Source organism: Rhinolophus hipposideros (assembly GCF_964194185.1).
Source record: "Rhinolophus hipposideros genome assembly, chromosome: 10".
Lineage (NCBI taxonomy): Eukaryota > Metazoa > Chordata > Mammalia > Chiroptera > Rhinolophidae > Rhinolophus > Rhinolophus hipposideros.
The window spans coordinates 70,631,578-70,655,694 of record NC_138056.1 but is presented as its reverse complement, the minus strand read 5'-3'; the positions used below and the strand labels follow the sequence as shown (position 1 = coordinate 70,655,694).

At 36.4% G+C, this 24,117-nt stretch overlaps 1 protein-coding gene across 8 annotated transcripts in view; it reads right to left on the bottom strand.

The window, feature by feature from the left end:
• Positions 1–24,117, bottom strand: part of YAP1 (Yes1 associated transcriptional regulator) — a 103,710-nt gene that overhangs the window by 18,790 nt on the left and 60,803 nt on the right. The window contains exons 4-6 of one of the 8 annotated variants that reach the window (XM_081064204.1): positions 17,529–17,648; positions 2,797–2,990; positions 560–607 (exon numbers count right to left, since the gene is read on the bottom strand). In XM_081064204.1, the coding sequence (XP_080920330.1) occupies positions 560–607; positions 2,797–2,990; positions 17,529–17,648 (362 nt within the window). The remainder of the gene's footprint in view (positions 1–559; positions 608–2,796; positions 2,991–17,528; positions 17,649–24,117) is intronic. The other 7 variants (XM_081064199.1, XM_081064198.1, XM_081064197.1 and 4 more) reach the window with 7 other exon arrangements.

Sequence of the window (24,117 nt, the reverse complement as noted above, 5' to 3'; positions counted from 1 at the left end):
CCTGGAGGTCATCAGGGAGAAATGTTAATTAAAGCCAAAAAAGAAACCCAAAACACTACCAAGGAAGATCCTTCTCTTTGAATAATTTTGATATTCTTCCTTTGGAATGTCCACAAGAAAGAATTTTTCCTTTCCTAACAGTATCATTATGAAGCTTATTAAAATTTCCTAAAATAGGAAGTAAATAATCTGTGCTACCTTCATTATTGTTCAAATTATTAACTTAATACTATTTTAAGCTACACAAATTAAAAACTAGGCAGACCTCAAGGATGACTGGATGAACAATTGGGACATAATACATTTCAAATGTGCGATAAAAAAAGACCTCTATGGAATCAAAAACAAATAGTAGCAGCTCTCTGGGAGGAGCAGGGAAGGAGCAGATAGTAAGACTTTCTGGGACCAGCAACATTAACTTAAATTATCTTGGCAGAAAGATGGCTCAGTGTTATACTCTGGGCTAATCCTCAGTGAGCACAGGCCCTCAGGAGCGTAAGCTTCTCTCTTTCCTAGTATCTTTTTTCTTTTAATGCTAAAACATCAGATAAGAGCCTACCTGACATTTTGGAGAATTTGCTGTGCTGGGATTGATATTCCGCATTGCCTAAGAGTAAAACATAAGACGAATAAAAATTACTTTAAGCCACATGGTTTGGCTGTGTAGGCTGACTTACAAATTGCATCCAGACATATCACCATGGCACAGAATTCCCAAGCTAGCCCAAGAAGAAGCAGACTGAGGAAGACAGGAGCCAGTGGAGTCACCACATAACAAACTGAACCCTCAGAAGTGTTGAACAGCATTGGGGATAGGACAGCAAGACTTTAGGTGTCAGGACTCAATTTGATATTGGTCAGGTAGGTTCTTTGCTTCTGAGTATTAGATGAAGCAGGAAAAATACAATTTGATGTTTTAGTGATAAGAGAAACTGTCAACAGAAGAAGTTCACAGGAAGCCAAAAGACTTGAGATAACTGAATTTATACTGATTGCTAAAAAACAAAAACATCCTAAAAAATAGACTATTAGTATAAAGAATAGTGCAAGTCTGTCATTTCAACATAAGAAAAGACAACACGGTTGGTAGTAAAGAAGAAACAGCGTAAGAAGTTACCTTGAAAGGAAGCTATTCTGTCCAGGACCCATCAACCAAAGTTAAGAGTGAGAATAAGATTTAGAAAAATTCTTTGGAAGGAAGAGTTTTATAAGTAGCAGCATTTTGCCCACCAAAACAACAACAAAAAACACCAAAAAAGAAAAAAAAAACAAAAAAAAGAAAAGAAAAAAGGCTGATCTATGGCATACAACAAAAGGACGAATAGCTCATTTTTAGACTTTTTAAAAATTATGTTACAAACAGCAAGACTCTGACATTAGCAATTAAACCATTTTTCTTAATAAAGGTTTGTCGGTTTTGATAGTCTTTAATTCACATATGAAACTAAGACTTGTATTTACTTATATCATCTAGTACTAAATAACAACAAAATAAAAAGCAAGGAATGTAAAGTAAACAAGCTGTGTAAAACACTCTCTTAAATTGCTTTATTTCTTCTACTAGCTACATAATTACAGTCTTGATGGTGCTACCTTGTTCTGATGATAAAGTTTTATTTAAATCAGAAATTATTCCTGTATAATAATTTATGAGAAAGTCAGTTAGAGAGACAGTAAACTGGTTACTATGCTTCCTGTCCCCACCTTCTTAATGGCAGATGAAGAAATATTTCTTTCAAGACTACTTCCTGACATCATATGCTGGCACAAACTCTCTTACTCCTATTAGGACTCACTTTTGGTGCCAACCACACTAGAATTACACTGACAGAACAAACAATTTAAAGATGAGTCTGTCTGGGATTACACGGCTTAGTTTAATTCCTCAGGTACCAGTTCCTCAAATCCCAAATTAGAGTTCAATAATTGTATCAAGTTCATGTTACTTCCATTTAATACTCTAGTGACACTTTTAAGATACTGCCCTCAAAAAAGAGTACCTTGTTTAAATGCCTACATCCTGGCAACAGAAATGTAGAGTATCATGATTTTTTTTGGAGTATTATGATTTTTTAATGTTTAGTATGCTATGACTTAGGTATGCTATGACTTAGGTGGGGGAAAAAAAGTATAGATACAAATATTTAATGCTTGTAAACAAATAGAATGTCTCTGAAAAACAACAACAACTGATAGCTTTCACTTTTTATACATTTTCAAAATCACACTGTTTTTATTATCCAAAAATTGTACATAAAACTTAAAAAATAAACTGTTTTGATAAGAGAGCAACCCCTATATCTAAACTTAGACTTTACTACTCTCAAACAAGATAAAGAAGAATTGATTTTTAGATAAGGGATTATCCATTCTTATGGAACATAAAGACCAACAAATGTCATACAGGGGCATTTACCCAGAGAAACAATTCATTTAAAGATGTTTTCCCCCAAGTGATGCCTCAGAGTTTCCCCCCTTAGTGAAATCCTCAGAGATATAGTAATTTACAGTTCCATGTCCATTTGAGGACGCACCCTTATTTCCTTCAGGTTTCGCTTGGCTGCCATGACCATGGCCAAAACATCTCTTTGTGATACAGATTTACATGTTACAGCCCATGTAATCAAAGGACAGTCAAGAAACTAAACTAAGACGAGGACAGAGCTGGATAGAATGTTTCTGTCACTCTAGTTTTAGAGAAACAACTGTCCTCTGTAACTAATAAATGTTCAAATGCAATACACCCAACTTCATATAAGACGACAAACCCCAAAAAGTGGAAGGCTGGTTTCTAACCTGTGGCCTCACCTGCCGAAGCAGTTCTTGCTGCTTCAGTCGCAGTCTCTCTTTCTCCATCTGCAGTTGCTGCAGCCGCATCTGTTGCTGCTGGTTGGAGTTGCCACCGCCCATGACTCCTCCTTGAGGGCTCTGGGGAGCCAGGGGTGGTGGCTGTTTCACTGGAGCACTTTGACTGATTCTCTGGTTCATGGCTGAAATGAAACAAAAGATCTGTCCTAAACAACTAGCGAAGGAAAAGGATACTTAGTTATTCAAAAGCAATGGCGATAGTCAACGTATCCTTTTCTGTAGTAAGGCTGGAAATCACCTAAAAATCCACCAATGTGCAATGGTTGTATTAATTTGTTACTACTGGTATTGTCATCGTTGTCTTTATAAGATGCAGAGCAGCTAGAAGAGAAAAGAAACAAGAGGTAGCTCTGACATGCAATGAATGACTGAACAGTCCAAGGGAAATGGATATTACATGCATATAGAGCCACAGAATGTGAACTGAAGGGCAGCCAAGAAGCAATTACCATCTGTGGACTCTCGAGCTAGGAAACTGGAAGACTAAAGGACTAGTTGAAGAGAGACATTTTTTGTAACTTTTGAAGTTTAAATGATGTGAATGCATTGCTTATTGCAAAACAGAAATATATATTTAATTAAAAAATACATCTCCCACAGCAAGTGAGATGAAGTATTCTGATCACTCAAGCCCATCAAAATTACCAGTCCTTAATATATTCTAAAATGTATTTACACCTCTAATAAAGCACATGAAAATGATCTGATGCACACTCCTAATAAAATCAACATCCGATGGCAGAGACTTGTCTCGTCCAACATCTCTATACCCCCATGCAGCCCACGTAGTCATTATTTTTTTAGTTGAACCTATATTACACCATTTGACAACGAGAAATGGAATGAATTTCTGAATGATGTATCTATCACCTTTTCAGACACATTCAATTTTTTAAGTGAAATGTCAGGCCACTATTTCTACTAAGTGTTTCAACCAATGAGAACCTCAGGCTCAAGCAATTTCACAAACATTCCAGGAAGAAATAATACCGATCGTTCACAACCGTTTCCAGAGAACAGCGAAGAACGAATACTTCACTCTTTTATGAGGCCAGCATAACCCAGCTACCTTAACAAGGACATCAGAAGAAAGGAAAACCACAAACCAACCCCTCTCATGAACCTTGTTACAAAATCTGAAATAACATATACTGACAGCTCTTGTGACTTATTGGCCTCCCAGTCACACACGATCTGGTGATTTTTCATGTGTCCTCTGCTGTACCACAGAGGCCACTTGGTAGATGGCAACTCTTCTTGGAGACTTTACGAGCACACCTCCCCAGCCTTTCCCAGAGCCCAGCATGTACATTAAGAATTGTCTTCCCTTAGGGCATGACCTTGGGACTTTTCCATTTTGTCCACTGACATTTCTCACCTGACTATAATCTTTTATTTGCAAACTTGTACACTCTCTTAGACTAGAGCTCCCCAGGAGTGGGGAAGAGTATCCTCATCATGTATTCCTCCTCAGTGCCTAGCACAGGGTCTGCAAAGTTTGGGCTGGAAAAAAACCAAAAAACACTAAAAAGTTTCTAAGTAAGTTGAGTATTCAGTAAGGCAGAAATTGAACTATTTAGGATATGACAATATAGAAATCCTATCAATTTCCCCTTAGATTGACCCACTCTTCTATGAGGCCAGCATGACATCAATATACTAGAGCTACGGATATTAGAAAAAGGAAAAATTACTGACCAACCTATCTCAGTATGCCTTAGTTCAATTCAATCTACTGAGTACTCATAAAGTTTCTGATTTTTTGGGTCATGTTTTGTCCTTAAGATAGTTCATTAGGTGTACAGAGTCAAAGTGCGGTGTTTACAAGTCACTTGAAATAATTCCTCTCTGTGTGTTTTGGCCATCAACGCAATACAGATTCACCTGTGACATTCTGGTTTTGAATTTTAGAGACTTTCTTTACTTCCTATGAAGACTATAGATAGCTGATTAGTATTCCATTCAACCAAATTCCTATTAAGTTTTCATTATTACTAAAGAGTACCAAACAGAAAAAGCTCATACATGCATATTTTTGTATTTTTGCTACTCCTGTATCTTTGGGGTAGAGTCCTACATGGGAGATTGCCGAGTTAATGATTTAAAACATAAGTAACACTGCCAAATCTGCCACCTCCCCACATATGTAGGGGTTGTACTTTACTGTATCCCTACCAGTAAGATATGAGGAGTGTCTTTTTATCCCTCACAGCCTGCCAAACTTTTGGATTTCTGCCATTCTGCAAGAAGAGAAATGGTTTTGCAATATGATTTTATTTTGCTGGAGTTTGGTCAATTTCCAAATTTAAAGGGCCATTTTTATTTTTTATGTGAACTGCATTTATATCTTTTGCTACAGAGTTACTGATCGTTCTCTATTTTAGACAATCTGTATACTAGGGATAAAAACCCTTTGTAATATATGTTAAAAAAAATTTCTCCCAGCTTATCATGTCTTTTTAGTTTGCTTATTTTCTTCCATACAAAAGTTCATTTTTTTAAGTAGTCAAACTTATCAATATTTTTTGAAATTTGATCTTATATTTTCCCCACTTCCAGGTGAAAGAGGAATTCATCAATTTTGATTTCAAAACTATACGGTTCCCCTTTATATATTTATTTGGCAATTCAAGCCAATTCATTTGGAATTTATCCTGGTACATGGCATGAGTGGATCTAATTTTATCTTTCTTCATGACTATCCACTGGTTCTAACACCAATCATCTCTATCAGGCTCAATTTTCATATTTTGTTTCTTGAGTTCCTGTCCTGTTTACTAATCTAATTACTCTTGTACTAGGTACCACACTTTATTGATTCTTGAAACTTGTGACCTGACCCAAAGTCAGTCCTTGCCTTTGTACTAGGCTAGGGCCAGTGGGCTCTCCACCTGGTTTTCACCATTAAGACTCTTTCTGTATCCCCTTTGTTCTTAACACTTTGAGTTCCTGATATCCTCAGAAGCTGAATGGCCTCTAAACCTGGCAGGTTCCTAACCCTGCTCCTATTCACTGCTTTGTGGTTTTATTTTCTGACCGACAGCGATTACAACCCCAGTTTTGTCTTTTTGGTTATCTCTTTTAAATATTTTGTCTTGCAGAGCAGGAAAGGGATGTAAAAAAATGAATCACTGCTCCATATTACTCAAAACCTTATTAATTTCTTATATGAACAACAACAAAAAGTCAGACTTATTTATGAAATGTCTTTACAAAGAACAAATGGCTAAAACTTTCATAATTATGGTTTATAGTTTAGTATTTTATAGGGGAATGGATAGGAAAAAAACAAAAATGTTTGAGAACTAAGTTTTGCCATGTAGTATCAACCTCATTTAACACAATTGCTTTTATCTATCTGTCACCAACATTATTAGATGAACAACTAACAGGCATCATAGTTATGATAAAAGAAAACAAAAACAAAAACAAGGCTTGTAGAGTCCAACAAACCACCACTAGCGTTCAGTACACCAATCCAGTAATTCATCTAGTCCTTAGTTTCCTCAACTAAACCTGGGGATGTTAACATTTCCCTTTTGGAGTCATTGTGGGGAGTAAGTAATATATGTAAGGCATGTATTATAGTCCTGGAATACACTAGCTGCTCCATAAATGTTAGTCTCTTGCCTTCTCCAGAACAGTTCTTTTTAAATTTTAAGATTATTACTCCTACAGATAATCATCCTGGCTTGAGTTCCTCCCTCCTCCTCCCACTGTACCATGCCACTCAGTTTCAAAGTATTCTATGATTCACAAAGACATGCATACTTATCTTTCCTGTAAGATCTAAATGGAAAAAAATGGGTGGTGGAGATTGAGCCTTAGCTCAACCCCTTTCGGGATCCTTCTTTTTTGATGAAACATGTTCCTGGCATTTCAGGACACTCAACATATTTTTCCATAGAGATGTTTTATGTATTGTACTATGTCAGGTTTGGTAGTATAGAGTAAATATGAATTGGGGGATTGATCTGAGAATCCACCACATACATCAAATATCTCACAGACTGAGGCCTAGAGCAAGCAACTATATTGGGGGGAAATTTTTCAGTTCCATGCAATTAATAAAAAAAAATAAAAAAAAAAATAACTGCTAGGAAATAGCACATTAGTGAGTTGAGGAGTGTTGGAATTGTAAAACATAATTGATTTCAAAACAGATTCTAGAGCTATGTACTGTTAAATATGTCAACTATTAAGAAACATTAGAAAAGCTTTTCAGCTTTCCACACTGGATTTTTATTAAGTAATATAGCATTTAATAAGTTAATAAAATATATATTCCTTGTGAAAACTAATTGGACAATAACAAAATTGCATGAAAGTAAAGGGGTAAATACCCCGTTTCCCACTAGTTTTCCAGAATTAGATACATATGCAGTGGTCATTAATGGCCGTGACCACTGCTGATGGCACACTGGATTAGTTGGTAAGACATTTCACAAATTTAAGCTTATCTGACTACTCAAAATCACAGACGGGAAAAAGAGGATATCGAAAGATGGAGGAAAAAGAATTCCGCAGAACTAAACAGAAATTTGCACAAAATATACAACAAAAACAGTCTCTCTAATGATGATGAGCACTTTTGGTTTTATCAAAATGCTGTTACCTATGGATACAACCATACTACAAGGTTTTCATAAAGAGCTCAATGAAATGACCAATTCAAACAACCTTGTTCATCTACTGAAGCTGGGGTTTATGCCTCTCCAGAAGCATCCTGTTCTTTACCTTCTGAGTATCTCAAGCATTTCAACAAAGCACAGAGCCCATGCACCCACACGGGGAGCAGCAGAGACCTCACAAGCAGGCAAGAAACAAAACAGGCTTTGTTTCCTGGGGAGAGAGGGGGGCAGGGAAGCCAGAAAAAAATAGCATTACCAACTTCTTCCCCTATGGTCAACTACTGAAATCCCAACGTTTCCAGCTTTAATAAAATTTCTAAAAGGTAAAGAGAGAGGAAAAAAAAATCCCTAAAATATGGCAATCTTAAAAAATACAACATGCTGTATTTTAAATTTCAGATTCTGTGCTGCCTGGACTATGAAATAGTAATTGTTTCAAGTATTACTTCCACTGCTTCATGGTACTGTAGCAAACCACTGACTCAGCCTTACTGAAAAATAAGAGACCACCTTCTCAAAAAGAGAGGAGGGTATCGCCATGAGACTCTTCCAAAATTTCTTTCTAAACATCTGAGTTTTCAAGCTGCAGACAATTTAGATTTACATAATTTGTAACCTCAACCTTGGAACATTACAAAGAACTACAGATCCGGTAATCAACCATAAACTTTGAAATAATAAATCCTCATTAAGTATAAATTTAAAATCAGAAACAATTTTTGAATCTTTAAAACATTAATTTATATCAAATCTCTGACAACAGAAGAAAGCACTTCTTCGCTTTGTTTAGTATTTTATCAAGTATCAGGCATTGCATGTTTACATATTAACATGGCTATATTAGTTTGTTTATAACACTTAGAAACATACCTACAAGAGTACTCAAGACTAAGATATACTTGGTTAAAAGAAATTTTTTTTCTGAAAACACAAACTAACAGGTCATCTGTCAGTCTTAAACTAGTAAAAACAAAACACAAAACACCTACTGCTAAGTGTTTATTACCTGACCTAGGTCACTGAATCATCTATCTGCATAATTTATATATATATGTATATATAAAATGATAGTTTTTCAGTGAAAGTTACTATTTGATTCACACTGAAAATCTGTCTCTTACAAAAGGAGTAAAAGGCCAGGATCCTAATCTCATGACTGATATACCTTTTTATTACCAATATTCAAAAGATATTTCCCAACATTTAATAAAGCGATATACCTAAATGACAATGTCATGCCCAGGAATTATTTTTTAGAAAGTTTACTGAGAATGAGGTTATCTCACATATCATAAAATTCACTTTTAACAGTTTTTCTACATCATGGAATTGTGTAACCATCACCATTATCTAATTTCAGAACATTTTCATCACCCTAAAAAGAAACCCCACATCCTTAGCAGTATACTTCCTGTTGCTCCTCCCCCAGTCCATGGCAACCACTAATCGACTTTCTGTATACATGGATTTGCCCATTGTGGACATCTCATATAAAAGAAATCAAACAATATGTGGCTTTTTGTGGCTGGCTTGTTTCACATGGCATGTTTTCAAGATTCATCCATGTTGTGGTATGTATCAGCATTTCATTCATTTTTATTGCCAATTAATATTCCATCGTATGGATATGCCACATTTTGTTAGTCTATTCATCAATTGATGGACATTTGTGTTATTTTTTTGGCTACTATGAATAATGCTGCTATGAACATTCATGTACAGGTTTTTTGTGTGGACATATAGTCCCAGTGTTTTTGCGTATATATCTTGGAATGGAATTTCTGGGTCTTATAGTACCTGTGTTTAACTTTTTGAGGAACTGTCAAACTTTTCCAAAGTGGCTGCATCATTTTTCAATCCCATCAACAATGTAGGAGGATTGAAGTTTCTCCACATTCTGGTCAACTCTTGTTATTGTCTGTCTTTGATTTTAGCTTTCTTACTGGGAATAAAGTGGTATCGCATTGTTGTTTTGTGTTGTATTATGGTAACAGTTCACCTCCTCTAAGATTTTATCTAGGTCTTGTGACAAGGAAAGGAACCTCGCCTTCCCACACTTTGTGCTTCTCTTCCTTCCCAAGCACCAACCTCCAGGGCCCTAATACTGGGTTGACGTTCATCAGGTCCTCAATATTGCTATTTTATTCAACATCATTGTGTTATAATGTTGATGAGATGCTGTAGGAACTTAACTCTTTTTCTAGCAATTAGCCTGTGGTAAAAGTGGTTTCCTTATAGTCATTTCACTTAAAGCTGCAGAATCTATGGATGATGGTTAGTGTGCATTTAATGGATTTAAATCTTTAACCTGTTCAAAAATATCAATAACAAACATCATTATTTAGGTCAATTGAATTTCTTCTTCCTTCAACCGTCTATCAAAAGACTGGTATGAAAATTCATTACAATGGTATTTTTCAAACAGTGCAATTATGGATGGAGCTTTTAAAAAAAAAAATCAACAGAACATTTTCTCTTCATCACCTCATTAAGCAGTTTGGGGCAGGACTAGGGTTGCCAAACGAGGTGAGGAAGAAAAGGGTGAAAGTGTTCTAAATAGCTTTCAGCTCTCTCTGTCCCCAGAGTACAACTAGGTTTTTTCCTTTTACTATGAAAATAAAGTTTAAAGTATAGTTTGGAGAGAAAGTTCAAATAATGAGACTACTGGTATAAAGAGAGGGAAATTATATTTTAAAACATATCTGCCATTAGCAATTCATGTTAGATTAATGACTAAACAGTTCCATCAATAATAGCTTTATTTATGATTACATGTAATCTATTACTATTAATGCTCTTTCACAGGGGAATTTATCATTTATAAGACACGCATATCTTAGATTTTACTGGTAAGCGCAATCATTGGTCCTTTTATATAGTCTAGAGCAAGACTGCTTTTTCTCATCCTTTAATATCCCGCTTCAAAAAAGCCTTCCCTGACCACCTGCGCTCAAGTAGGTTCCTTCCACTCCATGTTATTCCCTTTCAAGACACCTTGTTTATTATCCTTCATTGTACTTAACACATTTTATGTTTTTTTATTTGTTTAGTAGCTTGCAACCCCCCGCTCAGATGGTTAGCCTAGTGCCTACTATAGAATTGGCACTCAAATATTCGTTGAATGAGTAAATAAATACTGAAATAGTTTCTATCCCTAGTTAGTAGGATGCTATCAGTAATGCCCAGGAGTATTTCCAAGTTGAAGCAAGTCCAGAAAGAGTTCTAAAATGACCTCAGCAACCAGGCTAGCAGAACAAAATGAGTATAAAACAAAACAAAGAATATGAACCACTCTCCTTCTAATTATTCTGATTTACTTCAGCAGAAATCTATTTGACTTCCCCTCAGGGAGTCTATGATCGCTTTCTCTGCTTCTTGTATCTGAATCTATGGATTGGCACAAAAAGTGGCACCACCAAATGGCTGTCTTCTCCAGCATGTTTTATACAATACTTGCTATTGATGCTGAGTTGATACAAATATAACTTGCAATTTGTTTTAAAAATAAAACTACGTTAAGATTTGTGTGTGTGTGTGAGATGTTAGCGGTTTTTTCTAACACAATAAACCAGTAATGTAAATTATCATTCAGTGGCTTTGGTGATCTTAAGTTCTTTAGTTTAAAAATTCTACATGAATAACATTATGTAAATAAAGACAAAAGTATTTCTTCAACATGTAATTATTTACATCATTGAACCACTGTCAAATAGAATCTACATATTAACTTCACTGACACATGTCTACTCATATGATGAGTAGCTGCGAGACTGCTTACCATGATTGATTGGCACCATCCTCCTGAATTTAATATAAATTTGAAAATAAAAGAATAGGGCCGGCCCGGTGGCTCAGGTGGTTAGAGCTCCATGCTCCTAACTCCAAAGGCTGCCGGTGCAATTCCCACATGGGCCAGTGGGCTCTCAACCACAAGGTTGCCAGTTTAATTCCCCTGCAACTAAGATTGAACAGGGCACCTTGAGCTGAGCTGCCACTGAGCTCCAGGATGGCTCAGTTGGTTGGAGCGCGTCCTCTCAACCGCAAGGTTGTCAGTTCACCCCCTGCAACTAGCAATGTCAACTGGACCTGGAGCTGAGCAGCGCTCTCCACAACTAAGATTGAAAGGACAACAACTTGACTTGGAAAAACGTCCCGGAAGTACACACTGTTCCCCAATAAAGTCCTGTTCCCCTTAAAAAAAAAATAAAAGAATAAAACTGCAAACCTCAAATATTAAACTAATTTTGACATTCTATAATTTTATGCAATAAAACATTCATTTCACTAAGTGCTTGTCTTTAAATAAAAAATTGTGAGGGCAACAATTAGAAACAATCTCTAACAATATGTTTTATTTATTTTTTTAAAAGTGATTTATTGAAAATGAAAGTACACACTTGAGAAGAAAGTGCAGGCCAACTCAGAATGAGTTGCTAACAGTATGTTTTAAATCAGGCTTCGCTAATCACAGAGCCTGGAACTATACTTCAAATCAGCTTATATAAGGCTTTCTATCATGTCAACTTTAAATATTAGAAATAAAAAGCATACCAAAATGCACCATCTTTAAGGCAGTAAAGTTGAACCCTGCTTACATAAGCATGTTTAAACTCCTATATGCTTTGAAAAGTTTGGGAGTGTACACTAAACTGTTCCACCCAGCCCTGCCCATCCCCCATCAGGTTTGCTTGCCTGGGCATACTCACCACGTGATAAGGCTTATCTTTAGATTAAAGGTTGAAAGATTTCCCTGTCTCCTCTTCAAAAGTAATTCCCAACTGTGACCAGAGAACCAAAAGCTGATCTTCAAATGAGGCAATAAATAGTTGAAAAGTATCTCTGAAACCTCAATGCACTCAAATCTGCAAGGATACTGAGAACTAACCTTAAGCAAGGGTAAAAGCAGGCACCAAAGAATCCACAATCTAGCATATTGTGTTAAATTAATTAAGGACTGAAAATATCCTTAAAACCCTCCAGTATAACCCAGTCAAATTTTACAGATAAGGCCAATCAAACCAAGAGACGTCAGGGATCTCTGTGAACAAGTTGGTTCATCGTGATCCCAGAAGAACTTGAGTCTTAACTCCCAACTGAGTGGTAAATTTTTCTATCATCGAGATTTGACTCTTTTAAATTCAGCACATTGTGTAACTACCAGGTAGGAAACAGGATGCTAGCTAACTTCTGTAGATTTCAAAAATGGATTTCTGGAGGACATATAAAATACCAGGTCAGAGCAATGCCATCACTGGGCAATGTACATGTTGAGCATGCTATTTAAAGAGCTACGTACTAATAAAATGAAAGGCATCCAAAGAAGGGGAATGAACTGGTAAAAAACCCAGAACTCTTAATGTGAGAAAAACAGAGCAACCATAGTTAGAAGGAATTCTTCTGGAATTGAAATTGTCTTCACAAATTTGAGGGGAAGTAAATTTCTGCATAATAAAAGGACACATACTCTCTGGTCATTACTTTACAACTTGCCTTAAATAGAATGGACTGCCTTGTAATGTGGTACGCTCCCAGTCAAGGGAAATGTCAAAGCCCAGGTTAGAAGACAATCTCTTAAGAATATGATAGAGGTGAAACATGATAATTCATCTACATGGCTTCATGGTCTGCTGCAATCATGTATCTTATCATTCAATTTCCATGATTGGAAATTCATTGCCTTTGGGTAATTTCCTCACGTTAACTCGCAATATTGCATATAAGTAAATTCATTAACCACTGTTGTGTTCTTCCGTCTGAAATTTCCCTGTGTTAGTATTGGTGAATTAGGTGTGTTTTTGAAAGATTAACTGAATGTAATCTAAATTTCTTTAAATTTCCAGTTGTCAAAAGATAAAGTGCAGATTCTAGTTCTGCCATTTAAATGCATTGGTCATACTTCCCCCAGGTCTCAGAGGACTTCAGATTTGAGGCAATATTCCTTCCTTCTCCCAATATTAACATATGCTGGTTATTTGGGAAGTCACAATCCAATGACTGGGTAGCACTATGGCATTTAGTGGGCAGGAGCCAGAGATGCTGAACATGCTACAGGGCCCAGAACACATCCCTCCCCTTTTGAGAAATGCTGATTAGAGGAATTATAAATTCCTTCTCAGGGCCAAATTTTGTAAGGTTTATCTGTGAAAAATGTTTAGTTAGCAACAGCTCTTCTTATCTAAAACATACTGAAACATCTTTTCTTCTCTATTGTAAGTAGTTAATATTACAATCCACAACCAAATACTGACAATTTAGGATAACCAGGAAGGATTTATAAGAGGGTAGAAAAACCCCAAAACACAAAAACCCCTGCTTGTTTTTAATGCATGGATGCATGGGTATTTGGGTATTAACAGACTTGCTTCAATAAAATTCAAATGATTAGACATTGACATTCTATCTGCCCAAGACTCCATTAACAGAGTCACAGATTTCATTGTACAGCATTTAGTGTGTTTTCCATCACTAACAGAACAGAATTAGGTATTTAGTTGGTCATTAGGTGCATTTTCATCAAAAGTTAAAATATTACTTCTAACAGCTACCAGAAATATTTGATCTTAAAGGGAAAAGGTTAATGAATGTTTCAACAGTTAAAAATTTTAATAGACTAATTATAGATGCAAAATATTTAACTGATAAGAAAGATATGCTGAACAACTTTTGGCTTTGGGACTTAAATTATAAATATAAACGTATATATATTTACTTATTCTTTTAGTTTTATTTCTTATATTTTCAGAAATTACATCACACACATACACACACACACACACACACACACATACATACACACACACAGAGTATAGTAAATTTTGGGAAACTGAAACAAAGAACCAAAATCAACATCTGGGTTTTAATCTTTGACCTTTCCATGAACAGAATTTCTAGGCACAAAATTGTTGTTAGGAATTAAAGGATATTTTGTTTTTGCTAAACTAGATTGTTCATTACTTCCTTGAAAACTCAAGATATACTTTTTTAGCCCAAATCTCTGGTTCCAATATTTTATTTACACCAATAGTGTTTTAAATCCAAGTGGTGCCATCAGCACTTATTTCCAGAAACAGTTTGCTAACACTATTTAATATATCCTTTGATATAAACAATAGGAACAATAACATTACATAAAACATCAGTTCACTGACTATTAGTGTTCTGGAGTAAATCTTTCATTCTGAAGACCAGGAATTATCAGTTTTTTCTGTTTTCATTAGGGCTTTTTACTGGAAAGTATTCATATGATTGTATTATATAAAACAATAAGTCTACAATGTACAAGGAAATATTTAACTTGAGACTTCGTATTTATAAGTATAAAATCTCTAGGAGAAAAAGGATGTTTACATGAAATAATTTAATGGCCCGCATTATACTCAAGCATCAATTTGCTTTAATACAAGTAAAAAACATTCCTAATATGATTCCTTATAAACAAGCAAACAGAAGCCCTCCTTTTTATCAGCAAGTCCTCATTGCCATTTGATGTTACTTTGTGATTTGTTACAAATTACTAATAAATTCTCAACTATAAATGTCAAAGATACATAGTTTTTAAATATTAAAGAACAAGAAAATCGGATAAAAAGAACCAATCCACAACAAATTACTATTTAATTTCCTGAAATTATATGGATAATTTATTAACTTCATGTGGGATGTGAAGAGCTGATAAATTGTTCTAAATATAATCTAAAACACCTGACAAAGAATAGAAATTTAAAAAAAGAGGTTCGTGTTTGAAGGAGGTGAGTGATAAAGTTAAGCTTATACAGAGGTTTATCTTCCATTCTAAAAATGTCAAAAGACATAGGTCAACCTGATTTAAGCTAAAAATTGACAAATACCTTAATGTAGATTTGGGAAGTATAGGAAAGCAAATTCCACAACCATGAGAGCAATAACCTACCATTTGTTTGTGTCTGCATGGCTCAAAGGGTCAGAAGGGGATAGTTTATATTTTTTGGCAGAGATAAAACACAATCCACTATAGAACTTCAGATTTCAAGGAGAGCTCCTTCAAATTCAGCAGCTAACAGCTTGTCTCTATTCGCTGTCACTCTAGATCAGAGAAACCCACGCTTTTTTTTCTTGCCTGAACCCCCCTTCAGTTACACTTGAGCTCTCTGACTGAAAAGGTCTGGAACAGATTAAAAGTCAGGCTATAAAATAAAAAGCTTTGGCATGTTGTCAAGCCTGTCTGGAATACACATACACAGTGGGCCCAAAAAGGGAAACTAAAGGCAATTAAGAGAATTTTATGAAACTTTTTTTGGCATATCTAATTGTATGTACATATGTGTTGGAGGAAGGGAGGAAGAATTTTTTTTGTACTTTTTGATTCAAAACAAAAGACCAAGCTGTGTAATTAATGGATCTACTTTAGCTCACAGCCAAGTTGTTTTATTTCATGGTTTTAACTGAAAATACTTAAAAACAAAAACAAAAGAAAGCTTTGTTTCAATTCTTGATTTCTCCTGTTAGCTAAGGGTTAATCATCATCTTTCATAACCTTATGTTGGGATTAAAAACAACAACAAAAACCAAAAAAACCACAGTATCATTTAAAAAAGTTTCCAAATCGTGGACAAGTTGAATTCATTAAAGATGATTTAAGGAAACATGACTGTTATCGTTACAGTCCACACAAATGGCAACATTTATTAAATTCTCTACCTTAAGGCCGTTTCCTGTTTCAACCACAAGGGCTGATTCAAGTATCAAATAGAATCTGAAGTTGCAAATTATTAACATGCCACATAACTTTTTTAACACCCAAATAGGTTTTGAAGATTAAAAGGCTAGCATTTAATCAGCCAAACTAGGTATCTGTCAAAATGCACCTCTGCCCAGATCCCACCTTTGACTTTACCTGAATAGGGAGTTCAATCGGTCCATAAAGCTGACCGGTCAGTTTGGGGCAAACCCAAATGTTGGGGTAATTTAATGGTGTACATAAAGACATAGGAGAGCTGTTCATAATGTTCCTGACAGGGAAGTGATTTTGCCCAACCAGCTCTGGCCAGTCCCCCCCCCCCCCCAGTGTTTTTTGATGGCATTCACAGAGTTAATTCCTCTTTCCCATAAGGGCCCCACAGTTGTTGTCAGGTCAACCCCTATAAAGCTTCAAAGGTTCCGCGTCCCCTCAATCTGACCTACTCAGTGATCTGCACATTGTTTTCATTTAGCTGCATCCAATCCAAGACGAAAACTTCGAAACCACAATGATCTGCTTCTTTTTAGATTCATTTTTCCATGGCTTTGGGAAAACATCTCAGAAACCTAACTGAAGAAACTGAAAACAGTGAAAAAGTATAGGCAAAAAGGCACTAACTGGCTTGTACACTATTAACAAAATGTTCATATTTGGGAGGGGCGTATTCTTTTGCACAAATCGGTGATTTAGTCATGTGATTTGGAGAGGAATATGGCTTTGCTTTCTGTTTTCTACATGAAAAACAAAGGATCTTTAAAAAAAACCCACAAAAAACAAAAAAGCCAGAAGAGAAGAAAAAAATTATGTCATTGGTCTTAGCTCTCTAGGGTAACAGGATCTCCCACACCTCCATTTAGGATAGAAAATATTACAATACCCAGGCACAGTTGGTACTCACTGCTCTCTTAAGTTAAGCATACGCAGGCATCAGGTCACTAACAAAAACAGGTATCCCAGGTTTTAGACGCAGCAAGACAGCCTGATTATTATTGTAGCTAGAAAGATCATTTTAAATAAATCACTGTCTCCCAAAAATGTGAAAGGAACAGTGATTCTGGTTAGTCAGCCACCGCAACATTCCCTAAAATCCCATCCGGAGGAGTCTAAGCTGTAATAAAAAGCTGATATATACCTGAATTCCTCAAATTTAAAGTAAAGGGTATAAAAAGAGGTATAAAAATAGTACTGGAAAATTTGGGTGGGCAGTCATTTTTTAATACGATAAAGCAATGCAATTTTATTTAAATGTACCTTCCCAAATTCACAGATAAAAAATGTTAATCAAAAATATCTAGAAAGGTTTTGAGATGAACCTTTACCAAAACGAGGGTCAAGCCTTGGGTCTAGCCAAGAGGTGGTCTTGTTCTTATGGTTTATATAGTAAATTTCTCCATCCTGAGTCATGGCTTGTTCCCATCCATCAGGAAGAGGACCTATAAATACAGAAAAAAAATCACGGTTGGTTTTTATTTGGTGCACCTAAAAAAAAGTGGGAGGGGTGCTAATTTAAAAAGAAAATACATCTTGACATAAAGCAATTCATTAAAACAAAATTAAGCATGTGTTCCGAGAAGAAAGGTAAACCTATGTACCAGATTCTTCTCCACTAAAAAGAAACTTAGCAAATAATAAAATCTACATCCCCAAAGACAAATAAAAAAAAAGTCAGATTTAAAAAAAATCCTTTTGGAAGTCATGACCCAAATAATTATTATTACTGTTAACACAAGACACAAAGTGCTACAACTCAGGCACTAACCCCTTCCCCCAAGTCAAGTTGGTTTTGTGACAGTACCTTCTTAGGAACTCCAAGGTTCTTTAACAAGGAATACATGCAAGTGTTTTCGGAACATCTAAAGTATCATAAACATTCTGTTTAATATAAGGCACACTTTAGCTAAGCCTGACAAGCTCCGTTTATTTCCATTATTTATGTGATGGGCTCACATCATGCAAACTATAATAGAGAAAACTGTAGTCCAAAAAAAAAGCTTATTTTTAAGCAGCCCAGAAGTTGCTACTAGGAGGTAGTAGGTGTGGCCAGAAGTTAAAGTTTGTTAGAGGCTTGGAAGGGAGTAAGTAAGTGCTTAAACTGTTTGGAAGGGAAATTTCTCATGAAGAAGCTATGGAATGAGGAAAGAATATCTGGGAGGTAGAACTAAAGAATATAATTAAGTCTAGGACGATTATTCTATCTTTAGGAGGATAAAGAAGCTAGACAATTGCTTTTGGGAGGTAATAGCAATGAAAAAAGGCCAATAACAAATTCAAGAATATTTCCGTCTCAATTCATTTTCTCCGCACCCTCCCCCTTCCACTTCCCATCCCCACGAGGAGTCAGGAGAGGCAAGTGTAAATTGGAAATAGAATCTGAGTAAATGCCTAAAATTTTTCTATCTGTGGACCAACATAAATTGAGTGCTTACTGTGTGCCAGTCACTGTTCTAAGTATATTAAGTACACTAACTCGTTTAATCCTTACAACAACCAATGACATAAGCAGTGATACCATTTCTATTCTAATGAGGAAATTGAGGCACAGAATGGCTCAGTCCGGTAGAACCCCACAAAGCTAGTTAGTGCCAAAGACGATTCTTAAACACAGCAGCCTAAGCCCCTCATTAACTACTTCTTTTTATTCATCTCTCACATTTAAGACCAGAGACTGAGTACGCTTCTTGTGCAAAAACAGAACAAGTTCCTTTTTTCTATCTTGGCAGTCTCAGCTGGCCTTATGAGTGTTGCTGAGTAAGGAACTCTGTCCGGTTAAGCAGACCATTCACACAAGCCAGTTTCACTTGAGTCAGGAACAGACCCACTTGGTACTAGACTATTATCAAAGGTCTGCTTTGAAAGAGGGACAAAATCCTGTTAGGAAATGCAGACCTGTGAAACTGCAGTGTTTTGTATTCCTAGAGAAACCACTGGGGGAAGACCTTCCTCCAGTCCAGGATGTGGAATTCTGCACACAATGCTAATCATTTCCAGAGGAATTTGCTGTAAGGGATCCCATGTTTACTAAAAGGTGAATGAGAAGCAAACTTGTTTAACACATAGTAAATCAAACCACTTTTCTTAGTAGCTTTCTGTCACTTTGGGCTCTATTTCCCCATGAGGAAGGTAGAGCCTACAAAACTGACTCCTGATGGTTTGCTACTACCTTTAATTGTGAAGAAGGCTCAAGTGTAAAATGTTTTTTAAAAACAGGTAACCAAGATTTTAAGTTAAGACATCATGTTGATAAACAAGTCAACAGCAGTCACTGGATGCCTTAAGAGCCTCAACTCAACGATCCCAATGGACACTATTACAGCCTCCAAACCTGCCTGGATTTCCTACCTTTTGTTGTTTTCTTTTTTTAATTGTATCACTCTCCACTCTAACTGTCTTTAGAACCAAGCGCACTCTCTTGGATACAAAGCAACCTTCCCTATGTACTTACCCACTCCAACCTGTAGATTCTACTACACCCTCTCTGACTGAGCTATTCCAACCTACCTTTAAAAACTCAACCATCAATAGTTACCAGCTCTTTTTCCTTACTACTATAGAGCTTCTTTCCTTGGTGCCAGACTTCTCATCTCCTCCCCTCATCCCAGTGTCTTCCATCAAACACCATCAGGGATTTTTTTTCTTTAAATATTACTTAACCAACTTTTACGTCACTCATTGTCTTTAAAACATCTCCCTTGCTCTCCATCATCAAAAGGAAAATGCCAGCTAGACTCATTTCTTAGTAAGTGTTCTCCACACACCCAATTCATACCACCCCCTTCCAGTGTTTCACAAAATGATGCCATCTCCTTGTATGTGCAGCTCCTGTTATCACAGACATCCTTCTGCCCTACCCCTTATAAATGCTTATTCATTCATCCTGCAAGAGAAAGATGTCACCTCTTCAATTCAGCCTTCCCTGATTGTCTCATACAAAATTATTAGTTTTCTCTTCGACTCTGTATTAACATTTAATGGACAGAGCTGTAATCACCTGTTTACATTGTCTGTCCTCTTGGCAATGACCAAGTCACTCATATTTTAACTTGTAGGCCAGTATCTGAGTAATTGCTCAATAAATATTTAACGGAAGAATGAATGTCCTGCCTTTTAATCCTCTGAAATTTCTATAAATGAGCGTAAAATCATATAGTGCATATATTATTTTCAATTAATATGTTTACAAACAGAGTATAAAAATATGTTATTAATCCAGTGCCTTTTGCTCCTTAAACTTTCTATTCATATACGTATTCATTTTCACAGTTCATTTCAATATTCTAAAAGTAGTAAAAATTGCAGAAATGCATGATGGAAAAGGCAAAAGTTTCTTGTAACCTACTCGTAGGGGGAAAACTGAACAACTTCAGTTTTGTGATAGGTTCTGGATTTTTTTCCTTGTGCAAATTACACAACTCATACGCACCCACTGATGTCATGCTCTACCTGTACCATATTATTCACTTAACATATTACGGGCATCTTTTCTTGACACAGCACGTCGGTCTCTCATTCTTCATAGATCTTACTGTACTAATATACTAGAATTCATTTATTCCTTTTCCAAGCGTTGGATATCAGAGTTGTTCATACATGTTTTTGCTGTTATAAATAATAATATAACGCACAGCCTCTGGAGGTACTGATGGCAGCAGCACCTCCACTCCTGGCTCTATTACTCCCGGCACACAATGGTGACATCACATTTACATCTGCACAGTGGCTCTGTGTGCTACGTACTGTTCTTATCCCTGTCATCCAGACCAAACACAGGGACATTCAGAGAGGTAACTTGCCCAATGCAAAGATTTGACCCTAGGCAATTTGACTTCAGAGCTTTTGATTTGAAACTATGTAATATGCTGCTTCCCAAAGATATAAATACATTCCCCAGAACTCATGCAGGTGTTTCATACCTTAAATTCAAAGTAGTACACCCAAATTTAAATCATTAAATATTTATCATATATAAATCATTAAGTACTTAATATTTCACTAAAAAGAGTAGATTTCAAAAATTAAATGTAAGAAACTTTTCACCAATACTATTCTTATATAGCATAAACAATTAAAACAAACCTCTTCATGTACTACTTTTAGACACGAAGACATAAAGAAGAGACAAGCTCAGTATAAATAAACAGTATAGTAATTGCTGCCTATTTTCTCACCATATTTCTAATTAAAGAAATGATATGCATATGAAATAGAATAAGTACCATATAATTAATTTTATAAGCACTCAGATTTATAGCAAAATATATATGTTAAGCAGAAAAGAATGCTTTATATATTCATTTATGTGTTTCTTTCAACACTGGTAAAAATAAAATGTTATGTGGTAAAAATAAAATGTTATGTGGAAAGAGATGGCCCAAAATAGGATGTTTTCTTTTTCTTTTTTTCAATTTTTTTTTTTTTTTTTTGGTTGGGGAATTTTGGGGAACAGTGTGTTTTTCCAGGACCCATCAGCTCCAAGCCAAATTATTGTTTTCAATCTAGTTGTGGAGGGTGCAGCTCACTGGCCCACGTGGGAATCGAACTTCTAGTCAGGGCAACAGTGAGGAGTCCAGTATGGAGGGGGCGAACAAACAAGGAGTGAGGCACAATGGTCCACCTGGTTTTTAAATTCAAGACTTGACCAGAAACACTTCTGTCATTTCAACCAATAAAGGGTTGAATAAGTAATACCTACAGGGGATTATCAAGACTAAAGGGTGAGACCAATTTCTCCAAAGTCATGGACAACCTCTAATAAGTCAGAGCGGGCAATAAACATTTTCATCCCCAATCACATACATTCACATACATTAAAGGTAGGCCCTTAGACGTAGGAAAGAAGTGGGTGTGTTTCAAGGCTGGAATATCATGCCTGACCACCACACTAAACTCTTTTGGGGGAAGAAGAGATAAAAAATAACAGCCCTGAATCAAGAAGGCAGTGAGAAAGAGGTTAGTGCTTTAATGAGATGTAAGAGGTAAGACATTTGAAGTCGGACAAGCAAAAGAGAGTGGTAGGCTATAACTAAAGTAATTCATAAATTAGAATAACCTCTCCTTGGGAAAAATAAATTTTTATGTAGGATTTCCTACTACTGGTTGAATGATTACTTATCTACCACAGCAAATACTAACTTCCTGCAGTATTTTAAAAACATAAAATACTCCATGTCACAATACTGAAGGTGACTCACCATCAACTTCCTTCCTGCTCTTGCCTAAGCACCCTCTTGCATGAGTAATGACTAACAAACCACTTGCAATAGCTAATCAAACAAGAAAGTCTTGATTATGCCACACGTTAAATGATCAACATCTTACTCTCATCTGCCCCACAATTCAGGAATAAAGAAGTCACCCAGGACACTGAAAGTATATTAAACACACCCTGATGTGGGGTTCAAAGTACAGGACTATCAAGGAGTAGTTTCCTTAGAATGTAAACTGGAAAAGTAGATGCAATAAAATCTTTAAAGGTATGTAATTCTGATCGATTTCAGGTTTTTTTTTAAATTCTGGTTTCTTGTATTTAGGATGAATCACAAACTGTTTTTTCTATATGCAAGGCATTGTTGTAAGTTCTTTGTAAGCAAACATTAACTCAATTAACAGCCCCATGGCATAGGTACTATTATCATCCCCACTTCACAGATGAAAAAACTAAGGCACAGAAAAGTTGCCCAAGATCATTTAGCCCAAACTAAGTAAGTGGCAGAGCTGGGGTTCAAACCCAGACAGTTTTAGCTCTCCAGAAATCATGCTGTTAAATACTACCCTACCCTGAAAGTATGACAAACATTAATCCAAAGTAGTGTTTTTTAAAAAAATTTTCTATTCCTAGAACTTCCATGCAGTTCCATAGCTTCAGTCATATTCATGTAGATGTCTCCTACATCTTTAATGCTTTTCACAGGGTCAACACCCGTTTTCTTCTCCACCAACTGGACACTGATACTTCACAAAATATGTCCAATATTTTGAGTGGATGTTACTTTAAAATAACAATTGTGTCTGTTTCTCAAATAAAACTTTAATGTGGACTTTCACATTTCTATGACTAAATTGTAACAGTAGCCCTCCCACCCTCATTTGTCTTAATTAACTGCAGCATTAAACATTAGATGTGGTGCAAGATCATCTTGCCGCTCCTCTTCTGAGGAAACAGCTCTTTGACTCAGGGCTCCCCAAAGCCCACTGGAAAAATGTGCAGATGTGTGTTGGGTTATTCCAGGTCTGCCACAGTCAGGCGTTACACAGCACTGCACAGGTCATGGGGGTATTCCACCATCGCTCACAACCCTTCCCACTCACTCCTCTTTCTTTAGACGTTTCTTCAAACTTCTCCTGTCCTCCCTCTAGGACTTCCCTGCTGCCACTCTTCTACCACCCTCCTCGCTCAGCTAACTCCTGCTCATCGCTCCCCAGTGTGAATGGCACTTCCTCAAGCGGGCTTTGCTACACAAGCTTTCCTCTCGGGTACATCAGGCGCGTTCTCTTCGGTCGGATGATTCCATCACCTTAGTCACTCGGTAACCCACTCCACGTCAGCCCTCCCAGCTGCATGGCTTGCTCACTGCTGTCTTTCCAGTACAGGCATACCTCGCTTTATTGCGCTTTGCACTTTACTGTGCTTCAGAAATGTGATTTTTACAAACTGAAGGCAAGAGCCTCCACCAGAAAGAGGATTAAGACTCGCTTTACCCCGACAGTCACTTTATGGCAGTGGTCTAAAACCAAACCCATGGTACCTCCCAAGGTCTGCCTGTACTTACTTAGCAGTGCTATGGGGTTTTCAGCTCCACGCACATGCACCCCACTCCCCAAACTGTCCCCTCTTAGCCCCCACTGTTTTTATCCAGTGAAATTCTACTCTATTCTCATGATATGTCTTTGTGAAGCTTTTCTCAA